The 13,075-nt window shown below is 40.0% G+C and overlaps 1 protein-coding gene across 2 annotated transcripts in view; it reads left to right on the forward strand.

Annotated features, from left to right (window-relative positions):
• Positions 1-226: 226 nt before the first annotated feature.
• The window catches only part of COPS4 (COP9 signalosome subunit 4), a 41,262-nt gene continuing 28,413 nt past the window's right edge, over positions 227-13,075 (forward strand). Inside the window, exon 1 of one of the 2 annotated variants that reach the window (XM_041760006.1) lies at positions 227-489. In XM_041760006.1, coding sequence (XP_041615940.1) covers positions 416-489 — 74 coding nt within the window. In that variant the 5' untranslated portion in view covers positions 227-415. The remainder of the gene's footprint in view (positions 490-13,075) is intronic. The other variant, XM_041760005.1, reaches the window with a different exon arrangement.

The following is a 13,075-nucleotide window of genomic DNA, read 5'->3' on the forward strand; positions in this document are numbered from 1 at the left end:
AAAAAAAAATTGTTTAACACGAGTCGTTTAAGGGCTGTCTTAAAGAACGAGGAACAGGACACCGCCTAAGCGAGACACGGAACTTAACTAACGACGACGCGGTAATTCTGGGCACCGGGCACTTACTGCAGTTGCACAAGCAACACACGCCTTGGACTTCATCCGCCAATCCTAAGTGGGAGCGCGCGAGCCGGAGCCTGTGGGAGACTCCTGGGCGGGCCTCGGACGTGAGTGGAGCTTCGCGTCACTCAACTCTGCGGACGGACCTCGCACAAGCTCTCACGCCGGGCGCTCTGGCCCACGCAGTCGCTACTCTATGGCATCTCGGGTTCCCTCTAGCTGCACTCTGGAGGACTGCAGTCGTTTTCTTTTGGTCTGTGCGAGGCCCAGCAGCCTCTGCTGAGCTGGAAGAAAGATGGCGGCAGCCGTGCGGCAGGATTTGGCCCAGCTCATGAATTCGAGCGGCTCTCATAAAGATCTGGCGGGCAAGTGAGTATTTCCCAGGGGCCTGGAATGTGGGGAGGGAAGCCGTAGACCTGTTCTTGGACTGACGGCGGCTTTGGGATGTGAGCCGGCCTGACCGCCAAGGGGGCGGGCCTGAGGTCGTTTATGGACGCAAAAATTGGGGGCAGCAGAAAGCTGGTGGGGACCTTGCGCAGGGAAGCCTTCAGGGGCAAGAGACCTGGGGTGACTGTCCACTTGTTTAATCTTTGATAGCATCCTTACCGGTTTCTTAACACTCTGGAAGCATAGCCTGAGGGACGACTGCTCCCATGGCCTTCTTAGCTTTCCTTGGTGCCTCTTTTCATCGCTGGCCAGTATCACACACCGAATTCTGGTCTCTCCGTGGAGCCTTTTCTTTTTTTTTTTTTTTAATTGAGGGAAATTTATATTATGGGACCTCGATGCAGAGTTTTCTGGGAGATGGCTTCTCAAGGCTGACGGGGGCTGAGGAGGTATGGCCGCTGTCTTGTTCAGAACCACCGAGACCGTCTTCTGTGAATACTTATGTTTTGGGTTCTCTCCGCTACCAACTCTGAAGAGGGGCACATAAGCGGAACGTCCTCACAGTGTGAGTCAGGGTTAGTGATATTTGCAGGAATCTGAATTGTTTAGGAATTTATGTTGAAGGCTTAGATCCACTGCACGTTAAAATTTGTGACATGTGCTTGTCCTGCAAGCAGTTATTCAATAGTGTTAATCGTAGGTAGGTAGGAAGATACTGTCCGTTTTCTTTTTGTAGATTATACAGTGCTGTTCTTTTGTATTGAACTTGCATTCTGTTTAAAGTATGCGTTTCAAGTTGATGGTAATATTTACATCCTGACCGCTGAGATCGTGTTGATCTGTATAAATGGGACACACCTGCTCTAACCTGGCCTTTGAAGCCTTTACTGGTTTTTTTTTTTTTTTTTTTGCCTTTACTGGGTTTTATGTGAGGTCTGCTATCTTTTCTCTGATGGCAAATGTAATCTAGTTTTATCAGTGGGAAATCTAGTTGTGTATCTTGAATTTAGCTACTATGTACTGCAGTTTCCTTCTCATGAAAATGGGTATCATAGGACTTATTGTCTGAGGACAAAATGAGTATGTGTGTGTGTATATACACTTATATCATACATATCACTTAGAGCAGTACCTGACGCTTAGTGCCACAAAATTGTCTTTGTTACTATTATTGTAGAGCAGTTAGTAAATACATACATTGACTTATTCCTTGGATGGTAAATAAGGTGAATGTGTCTTCATGGTTTAATTCCTTCTGCACGTAATTTTTACAGATTTGGATGAAAGTAAAATGAGCATTTATTTTTCCCCATGCTCCACTAATATTCCTCCCCCCCCTTTGCTTTTTGTTTTGTTTTGTTGAAGAAAATGAAGTACATTATTTATTGGAAGAGATACAGTTTTTCAAGTATTCTTGAATTCTGAAACTTAAGCTAAGAATTTGCTTCCTCAGCTCTGAATAAGCAATCTTATAGGGTGCTTTAGTTATGTATTACTATGTAAGAAAACAAAAACTTAGTAGAGTAAAATAATTATTTTTCAGGATTCTTTGGGTTGACTGGACTGTTGTGCTGTTCCAGTCTGAGCTTACTCATGCAGACTCCGCTGGGAGCTCAGTTGGGGCTGGTGGGGCTAAAATGGACTCAATATATACATCAGGCTCTTGGCTGAGTCTGTCTCTCCACATGGTCTCTCATTCAGTAGCTCCTTACAGAGCCATAGAAGTGTTCCAAAAGCATGAGAGTAGAAGTTGCTACACTTCTAAGGCTAGCCATGGAAATCTTATGAGATCAGTTTTCTAAAACAGGTCAAAGTAAGTCACAAGACCAGCCCAGATTCAAGGGAGGAAAAAATGGTGTGTGCCTCTTTATGAGAGGAGTGGCCAAGTTACATTACAAAGGGGTATGGACAGATGGGGGGCATGATTCATTGGAGGCCATTACTGTAATGGTCTATTACATGAGATTATTGTGCCTGATAACTGATACCTTCTTGGCCTTCCCTACAGGTACATATCTGGTCCTATCTGGATAAGAATATGTCAAATATTTATTTTCATAAAAAAAAAAAACAGTTCTGCCAGCTACCTCTCTATGAGGAAAACACTCTTGAAATGTATCAGTAGTTTTAGGATTTGAGTAACAAAGAAATCATATTAAGGAATGGGATGGCAGAGTAAATTCGTCTCTAAAATATTCATACTGTGTGTTTCTAGCAATTAGCAGAATATTTATAACAGAGCAGTCATTTAGTAAGTGATAGTTGAATTAATGAATAGCTAGAAAGGTACAGAGCTTATATTTGAACCCATGTTTGTCTACTCTAAAAAACTTATTTTTAACCTACCAGCCCTATATGCTTTTCTCACCCAAACTTCAATTAGAAATGCTTTCTCATAACTATGAGTTAGCACAACAATCTAATGTTGACATAAGACGTTGGCCATGTGAGATGCATTTTTGCAAATTTTATAAACTACTTTTGTACATGTTATGCATCATGTTCATTATCTCATACAGAGCTTTAGAAGAGAGGAGAACTTTGAAGAGGGACCATTTGAATAGGTAGTTATGATAACCTGTCTTAATTACTTGGCTAAAAGGTACTCAGTTCTTTGAAATTCAGTTGAGATGTTATTTCTTCCAAAAAGCCTTTTCTGAACAGCCACCAACACATAGTCATAACTATCCACACACAAAGGACCTGGTTTGTTGCTTTTGTCCCCAGTGGCAGACTATATTTACCTCTATCATAGCACTTAATTGTTTTAATTTTTTTTTTATTATTTATGATAGTTAGAGAGAGAGAGAGAGAGAGAGGCAGGCAGAGACACAGGCAGAGGGAGGAGCAGGCTCCATGCACCGGGAGCCCGACGTGGGATTCGATCCCGGGTCTCCGGGATCGCGCCCTGGGCCAAAGGCAGGCGCCAAACCGCTGCGCCACCCAGGGATCCGCACTTAATTGTTTTAATGGTCTGTTTACTTGTCTGCTTTTCCAATTAGAATGTGATCTTTTGAGGGTGGGTATGATGCTATGAATTATAGGTCTTTGTAGAGTTAATTCTATGGAAATAGGACCTTTTTTCCCCTCGTCCCAGTTCTGTCCCAGTTCTCGAAACACAAGGTACCCAAAAAAGAACATCAGGTCTTTGGAGTCTAAACATTTCGTTTTACAAGAAGCTGTTAGCATGGAAAAAAGACAATAATGGGAGACCTTTCAGCTCTCTTTGACTATTAGAAAGGCTGTTTTGCAGAAAAGAAAATGGACTCCTCTGCCTTACAGAGGTGGACTTTGGATTAGAACTTTTTAATAATAGAGTAGAATAGAATTGTCAAAAAATGAAGGACACACGCAAACCAGAGGTTAAGACTATATAATCTCAAGGGCCCCTTGTAACTCAGATTCTCTGGTTCTCTGTTATTCCCCTACACAATAGTTTTAGTGGTTCCCATCTCAAGAGTGAAGTTCCCTGACATCTGGTGTTTACTGTGCCAGGCACATCTTTATTTATATGTTTTAATCCTTAATGAGTAATACTTAAATTATGTATGAGAAAACCGAAGTACAGAGGTGAAATATCTTGCTGGAGGTCACATAGCTAGTGGCAAGGCCGTAATACAACCTATCTGCTTGGCTCATACCCCTTAACTAAACACATCTATCTATGTTTTGGCCTTATATTATCTTCCCCAAACTAGACTACATTTCAGATAGCGATTTTTTTTTTTTTTAAGCCTAGAATAACTCTCTTCCTCCACTCTTTCCCACTTCACATTACATTGAAATATTTAGAATGCTGGGCAGCCCCGGTGGCCCAGCAGCGGTTTAGTGCTGTCTTTGGCTCGGGGTGTGATCCTGGAGACCCGAGATTGAGTCCCATGTCTGGTTCCCTGCATGGAGCCTGCTTCTCCCTCTACCTGTGTCTCTGCCTCCCTCTCTCTCTTTCTCTCTCTCTCTCTCTCTCTCTGTGTCTGTCATGAATAAATAAATAAAATCTTAAAAAAAAAAGAAATATTTAGAATGCTTAAAGATCAACCTTATTTAGAAAATTATTTCTTTTCTTTTTGACGTTTTAAATTTTAATCTTAATTGAAATTTGCTGAGAAATCAGTTGTTAATCTTACTGAGATTCTTTTGCATATTATCATTTTTCTTTTTTAAAAAAACTTTTATTTAAATTCAATTTAGTTAACATGTAATATATTATTAGTTTCAAGGATAGAATTCAGTGATTCATCAGTTGCATATAACACTCCGTGCTCATTCCATCAAGTGCCCTCCTTAATGCTCTTTACCCAATTACCATGTCCCTCTACCTACCTCTCCTCTAGCAACCCTCAGTTTCTGCTCTATAGTTAAGGGTCTCTTATGGTTTGCCTGCCTCTCTGTTTTTACCTTATTTTTCCTTCCCTTTCTCTATGTTCATCTTTTAGTTCTTAAATTCCACATATGAGTGAAATTATACAGTATTTGTTTTTTTCTGACTTATTTCACTTAGCATCATACCCTCTAGTTCATCCATGTAGTTGCAAATGACAAAATTTCATTCTTTTTGATGACTGGATAATGTTTGTGTGTATGTGTGTGTGTGTGTGTGTGTGTGTGTATTCTTTATCCATTCATCTGTCAATGGACATCTGTTTTTTGTGTTGTTTTTTTTTATTTTGGCTATTGTGGACATTGCTGCTGTAAACATTGGGGTACATGTATCTCTTTGAATCACTATTTTTGTGTCCTTTGGGTAAATACCTTGTAGTACAGTTGCTGGGTTGTAGGATAGTTCTAGTTTTTTTTTTTTTTTTTTTTTTGGATAGTTCTAGTTTTAACTTTTTGAGGAACCTTCATACTTTTCCAGAGTGTCTGCACCAGGTTGCATTCCCAATTCCCCTTTCTTGGCATCCTCACCAACATTTATTGTTTCCTGTGTTGTTAATTTTAGCCATTCTGATCTGTGTGAAGTGGTATCTCATTGCGGTTTTGGTTTGTAAGGAAATTATTTCTCTGTCCTAAATATTATTGTGTTTAATTTTCTGAAACTTCTTTATGATGTGTCTATGTGTATTTGTTTTTATATTTCTCTGTCAGTTGACTTTTACTGTGAAATAAACCACTCTAAGACTTAGTGGATTAAAACAACAATCATTTGCTTTGCTTATAATTATGTTGGTTCGCTGGGCCCAGTTGGATGGTTCTCACCATGTAGAGTGGAGAACTACATGGATTCCACATGGTCTCCTACATGTGTCTGTAGTCAGATGCAGGTCAAATAGGCGCCACTGCTTTGGCATCTTGGTGGGGGCAGTGGAGGTGACTGGGCTACATATTTCATTGTCCACTAGTTTAGCCTGATCCTTATTCATATGGCCACAGCAGGGTTCCAAGAGAAAAAGACATATACAAGACCTCATATGGCACCTGGGTAGCTCAGTCAATTAAGTGTCTACCTTAGGCTCAGGTCATGATCTCAGGGTCCTAGAATTGAGCTCCACATCAGGTTCCCTGCTCACTGGGAAGTCTGCTTCTCTCTCTCTCTCTCTCATGCATGTACTTGCTCTCTGTCTCTCAAATAAATAAATAAAATCTTTAAAAAAAAAAAAGACCTCGAGGTCTGTCTAGGTTCAGAATAGGCACTTCACTTCTATCAAATTCTATTAATCAAAACAAGCCCTGATCAAATGGTGGGAAAAGAAACTCTACATCTTGTTGTAAAGAGCTACAGAGTCACATTGCAAGGGGCATAGATACAGAAGGTGAAAGAGTTGTATTTTTTTAAATTTTGTTTTGGTTTTATTTGTAAATACTGCATTATCCTAGTTGTGCTTCACTGCATTTGTTTAATTGGATGTTTTAGATTTTTTCATGGTCCTGAGATGTTTCAGCCATATATTTTCAAATGTAGCCTGTGTTCCATTCTGTTTTCTTCTCTAGGATTCCAGTGAAACCTCTGTTAGGCCCTCTTACTGTGATCTCTGTGTCTCTTACCCTGTCTTCTGTACTTAGCACTTCAGTGCTTTATTCTGGACAGGTTTTTCTGTCCTGCCTCCTTAGTTTATCAGTTTTTCAAATGCATTTAATTTACTGTTAAGAAGTTCATTGAGTAAGCTTGGCTATAGTATTTTTTAGTGGTTCTTTTTTCTTTTCTTTCTCGTTTTATTTTTTTTTTTTTTATTTTTTTTAATTTTTTATTTATTTATGATAGTCACAGAGAGAGAGAGAGAGAGGCAGAGACACAGGCGGAGGGAGAGGCAGGCTCCATGCACCGGGAGCCTGATGTGGGATTCGATCCCGGGTCTCCAGGATCGCGCCCTGGGCCAAAGGCAGGCGCCAAACCGCTGCGCCACCCAGGGATCCCCTTTCTCGTTTTAATATATATTTTAAAATGTTTATTTCAAGTAGGCTCCATGCCCAACGTGGGGCTTGGACTTATGACCCTGAGATCAAAAGTTGCATGCTCTACCAACTGAGCCAGCCAGCTGCCCCAGTGGTTCTTTATTCAAATGATACTTTTTATGGTTCTCAGTTTCTTGCTAAAGCTTTATTTTTATTTATTGATTGATTTATTTTTAAAGATTTTATTTATTCATGGAAGACACAGAGAAAGAGGCAGAAACATAAGCAGAGGGAGAAGCAGGCTCCCCATGGGGAGCCCAGTGTGGGACTCGATCCCAGGAGGGAGATGCTCAACCACTGAGCCACCCAGGTGTCCCTCTTGCAGAAACTTTAAAGCCTGGATTTATCTCTATTAACCTGATAAGTATAATTGTACTTAATATACAATTGTACAGTCTTTTTGATAGTCTCCTGTATCTGGAGTCCTTGCTTGTTTCTATTACCTGTTGCTTTTGTTGATCCTAGCTCATATTATCATGTGGGTTGTAATCTTTGTCGGGCAAGTTATTTAAAAACATACTTTTAGGGACATTTGGAGGCCTAGGATATAATCTTCCCTGGAGGATTTTCATTTCCTTCTGCCAGTCACCTGAGGGTGCTAGCTCTCTAGGATCAAGGCTTCAGAATTTTTTGGTTTACCTAGATGATCCTTAAAATAGAAATTGTAATCTAATTTCCAAAGTGGTACTGATTGCTCTCTTGGCAAAGCATGGATCTCAGATTCCTTTTCTTCTAGCTCTGTAGTTGGCTAGAAATTGCAACTTGCTTCAGTGTTTCCAGCAGATTGGTAGAATGCCCTGAGGCAGAGCCCACCCCAAGTGCCACTCTGTCTCTCAGGTGTCTTTCCACAGTCCCCAGATGCTTTTAGGCGGAAGCTCTTTGTACTCTTATTCTCTCCTATTTTCTCTTTGTTGTTAGGATTTTATGCTATTAATTTTTTTTTTTGCATTTCTTTCAGCTTTTTATGTTTTTGTTTTGAGGTAGACTTGGTCCGATCATCTAATTCATTATTACTGTAGGTGAAAGATCTATTAATACATACCTATTCTACTCATTCTGATTCTTTTTTTTTTTTTTTTTTTTTATTTATTTATGATAGTCACAGAGAGAGAGAGAGAGGCAGAGACACAGGCAGAGGGAGAAGCAGGCTCCATGCACCGGGAGCCTGATGTGGGATTCGATCCCGGGTCTCCAGGATCGCGCCCTGAGCCAAAGGCAGGCGCCAAACTGCTGCGCCACCCAGGGATCCCCTCATTCTGATTCTAAATAGTGACCGTGATCCATTTTCATGTGGGTATGTTTTATTTGCCTTTAGATTTAAATGCCAGGAAATCAGGATCAACATAGTGAACTTTAGTTCATAGATAAATGGATGTTCAATAAATATTTGTTGATGATGATAAATAGATAGGGCAGATGCAAGCACCATAATTAAATTTATTTTCCTCTATAGTTTTTTTTTTTGTTTTTTTTTAAGTAGGCTCCATGCCCAATGTAGAGCCCAACTTGGGCCTTGGACTTACAACCATGAGATCAAGATCTGAGCTAAAACCAAGAGTCGGATGCTTAATTGACTGAGCCACCGAGGTGTCCACCTCCCTAATGTTTTTTAAGGAAAAAATATTTGGTGCTTGTCACTTACTTTCCATTTTTTCTATTGAGTGCTCAGTAAAAAGATGTTTTATCCCTGGAGCCTTCTCTGGCTAATCTAACCCCTTTGGGTTTTACTCTGTTATGAATCAAAGTATTATCTCTTCTTTTTTTTTTAAGATTTTATTTATTTATTCATGAGACAGAGAGAGAGAGAGAGAGAGAGAGAGGCAGAGACACAAGCCAGACGGAGAAGCAGGCTCCCTGCAAGGAGCCTGATGTAGGACTCAATCCCAGGACCCTGAGATCACACACACCCTGAGCCGAAGGCTCAACCACTCAACCACCCAGGTGTCCCAAAGTATTACCTCTTCATTTGTCATCTCTCTCTTTTTAAATTGTTTTTACTTTTTATTAAGATAAAAGATATATGTGGATATATATAGACCTGTATGTTTTAAAGTACATTGCATTTAGTACATTATTCTTAAGAGTAGAGCCCAATACATTTTGTCACATACATACATATCTAACAACTATCCAGGTCAAGCTGGGTAATATTTCCAGCATGCCCAGAGGTTCCCTCATGCCCCTTCCCAGTAACTGCCTCCAATACAACCACTGTTCTACTTCTGTCCCCATGAATTGGGTTTGCTTGTTTTTGAAATGCACATAAATGGAACCATTCAGTATATACCCTTTTGTGTCTGTCCTTTTTCACTCAACATAACATCTGTGAGATGCATTCATGCATGAACCATTCCTTATTGATTTGTAGAATTCCATTTAACTAGTGAGCCTTGCTTTCTTATTGATGAGCATTAAAACTTTTTCTAGTGTAGAGCTATTATGGATAAAGCTTCTATAAAAATATTTGTTTATCTTTTTGTGGACATAGACATTCAGTTCTCTTGGATATATATCCAAGAGTGGAATATTTGGGTTATAGAGTACACATGTTTAGTTTTAGTAAATACTGCCAGTGGTTTTCCAGAGTGTAGATCACTTTACACTCCCATCAGGTATAGATGAGGTTAGTTCCCCTACATCCTCATCAGGACTCAGGTTTGTTAGTGTTTTTTATATCACTCATTCTAGTGGAAGTATAATGGTATCTACTTGTGCTTATAATTTGTATTAACCTAATGAGTATTGAGGTTGGGTACCTTTTAATATGCTTATTGGGCATTTGGATATTATCTGTAGTCAAGTGCCTATTTAAGCATTTTGTCTGATTTTTAATTGGGTTGTTCATCTTTTGTTGATTTATAGGAGTTTTAAATATATTCTAGATAAGAGATTTTTTTTTTTTCCAGATACTTGAACTGCAAGTATCTTTTCTATCTGTGGCTTGCATGTTTCACTTTTTTTTAAAGGCTTTTTATCGAATAGGTTACAGAAGAGGCTTAATCAAAAAGACCAAAGCCGTGGCATCATCAGAGTCTTCTGATTCTTCTTTCTGTGCTTCTGCTTTCTTCTCCTCAGCTGGGACAGCAGTGGTGGAGGGAGCAGGACCTCCTGCTGATACAGCACCAGCTGCTGGGGTGGGTCCACCAACTCCTTCATTGCAGATGAGGCTCCTAATGTTGACATTGGCCAGGGCCTTTGCAACAAGCCTGACCAGAGAGGTTCAACATTTATACCTGCTGGTTTACATTTATTTATTTATTTATTTATTTATTTATTTATTTAAATTATTGGACTTCGATTTGCCAGCATATAGTATAACACCCAGTGCTCATCCCATCAAGTGCCCCCCTCAGTCCCGTCACCCAGTCACCCCATCCCTCCGCCCACTTCCGCTTCTACTACCCCTTGTTCATTTCCCAGAGTTAGGAGTCTCTCATGTTCTGTCACCCTCTCTCATATTTCCCGCTCATTTTCTCTCCTTTCCCCTTTAATCCCTTTCACTATTTTTTATATTCCCCCTATGAGTGAAACCATATAATGTTTGTCCTTCTCTGGTTGACTTACTTCACTCAAAATAATACCCTCCATTTCCAACCAAGTGAAGCTAATGGTGGGCATTTGTCATTTCTGATGGCTGAGTAATAATATTCCATTGTATATATAGACCACATCTTCTTTATCCATTCATCTTCCAATGGACACCGAGGCTCCTTCCACAGTTTGACTATTGTGGACATTCCTGCTATGAACATTGGGGTACAGGTGTCTCGGTTTTTCACTACATCTGTATCTTTGGGGTAAATCCCCGGCAGTGCAATTGCTGAGTCATAGGGTGGTTCTCTTTTAACTCTTTATGGAATCTCCACACGGTTTTCCAGAGTGGCTGTACCAGTTCACATTCCCACCAACAGTGCAAGAGATTCCCTTCTCCACATCCTCTCCAACATTTGTTGTTTGCTGTCTTGTTAATTTTCACCATTCTTACTGGTGTGAGGTGGTATCTCATTGTGGTTTTGATTTGTATTTCCCTGATGGCAAGTGATGTGGAGGCATGTCTATGTCTTCTTTGATGAAATTTCTGTTCATGTCTTTTGCCCATTTCATGATTGGTTTGTTTGTTTCTTTGCTGTTGAGTATAATAAGTTCTTTATAGATGTTGGATATTAGCCCTTTATCTGATATGTCATTTGCAAATATCTTCTCCCATTTTGTAGGTTGTCTTAGCTTTGCTGACTGTTTCTTTTGCTGTGCAGAAGCTTTTTATCTTGATTAAGTCCCAATAGTTCATTTTTGCTTTTGTTTCCCTTGCCTTCATAGATGTATCTTGCAAAAAGTTGCTGTGGCCAAGTTCCAAAAGGGTGTTGCCTGTGTTCTCCTCTAGGATTTGATGGATTCTTGTTCTCACATTTAGATCTTTCAACCATTTTGAGTTTATCTTTGTGTATGGTGTAAAAGAATGGTCTAGTTTCATTCTTCTGCACGTGACTGTCTCAATTTTCCCAGCACCATTTAATTGAAGAGACTGTCCTTTTTTCCAGTGGATAGTCTTTCCTGCTTTGTCAAATATTAGTTGACCATAGAGTTGAGGGCCCATTTCTGGGTTCTCTATTCTGTTCCATTGATCTATGTTTCTGTTTTTGTGGCAGTACCACACTGTCTTGATGATCACAGCTTTGTAGTACAACTTGAAATCTGGCATTGTGATGCCCCGGCTCTGGTTTTCTTTTTCAATATTCCCCTGGCTATTCGGAGTCTTTTATGATTCCACACAAATCTTTTTTTTTTTTTTTTTAATTTTTATTTATTTATGATAGTCACACAGAGAGAGAGAGAGAGAGAGAGAGAGAGAGAGAGAGGCAGAGACACAGCCAGAGGGAGAAGCAGGCTCCACACACCGGGAGCCCGACGTGGGATTCGATCCCGGGTCTCCAGGATCGCGCCCTGGGCCAAAGGCAGGCGCCAAACCGCTGCGCCACCCAGGGATCCCTGATTCCACACAAATCTTAAGATGATTTGTTCCAATTCTCTGAAGAAAGTCCAAGGCATTTTGATGCATTGAATGTGTAAATTGCCCTGGGTAGCATTGACATTTTCACAATATTAATTCTTCCAATCCATGAGCATGGAATATTTTTCCATCTCTTTGTGTCTTCCTCAATTTCCTTCAGAAGTGTTCTGTAGTTTTTAGGGTATAGATCCTTTACCTCTTTGGTTAGGTTTATTCCTAGGTATCTTATGCTTTTGGGTGCAATTGTAAATGGGATTGACTCCTTAATTTCTCTTTCTTCAGTCTCATTGTTAGTATATAGAAATGCCACTGATTTCTGGGCATTGGTTTTGTATCCTGCCACACTTCTGAATTGCTGTATGAATTCTAGCAATCTTGGGGTGGAGTCCTTTGGGTTTTCTACGTACAGTATCATGTCATCTGCGAAGAGGGAAAGTTTGATTTCTTCTTTGCCAATTTGAATACCTTTTATTTTTTTTTGTTGTCTGACTGTTGAAGCTAGGACTTCTAGTACTGTGTTGAATAGCAATGGTGAGAGTGGACATCCCTGTCGTGTTCCTGATCTTAGGGGAAAGGCTCTCAGTGTCTCCCCATTGAGAATGATATTTGCTGTGGGCTTTTTGTAGATGGCTTTTAAGATGCTGAGGAATGTTCCCTCTATCCCTACAATCTGAAGAATTTTGATCAGGAATGGATGCTGTATTTTGTCAAATGCTTTCTCTGCATCTATTGAGAGGATCATATGGTTCTTGTTTTTTCTTTTGTTGATATGATCTATCCCATTGATTGCTTTACAAGTGTTGAACCAGCCTTGCATCCCAGAGATAAATCCCACCTGGTCATGGTGAATAATCTTCTTAATGTACTGTGGAATCCTATTGGCTGGTATCTTGTTGAGAATTTTTCCATCTGTGTTCATCAGGGATATTGGTCTATAATTCTCCTTTATGGTGGGGTCTTTGTCTGGTTTTGGAATTAAGGTGATGCTGGCCTCATAAAACAAGTTTGGAAATATTTCATTCCTTTTATTTTGTGGAACAGCTTTAGTAGAATAGGTATTGTTTCTTCTTTAAACGTTTGTTAGAATTCCCCTGGGAAGACATCTGGCCCTGGACTTTTGTGTCTTGGGAGGTTTTTGATGACTGCTTCAATTTCCTCCCTGGTTATTGG

This window comes from Vulpes lagopus, chromosome 6 (genome assembly GCF_018345385.1).
Source record: "Vulpes lagopus strain Blue_001 chromosome 6, ASM1834538v1, whole genome shotgun sequence".
NCBI classification, from domain to species: domain Eukaryota; kingdom Metazoa; phylum Chordata; class Mammalia; order Carnivora; family Canidae; genus Vulpes; species Vulpes lagopus.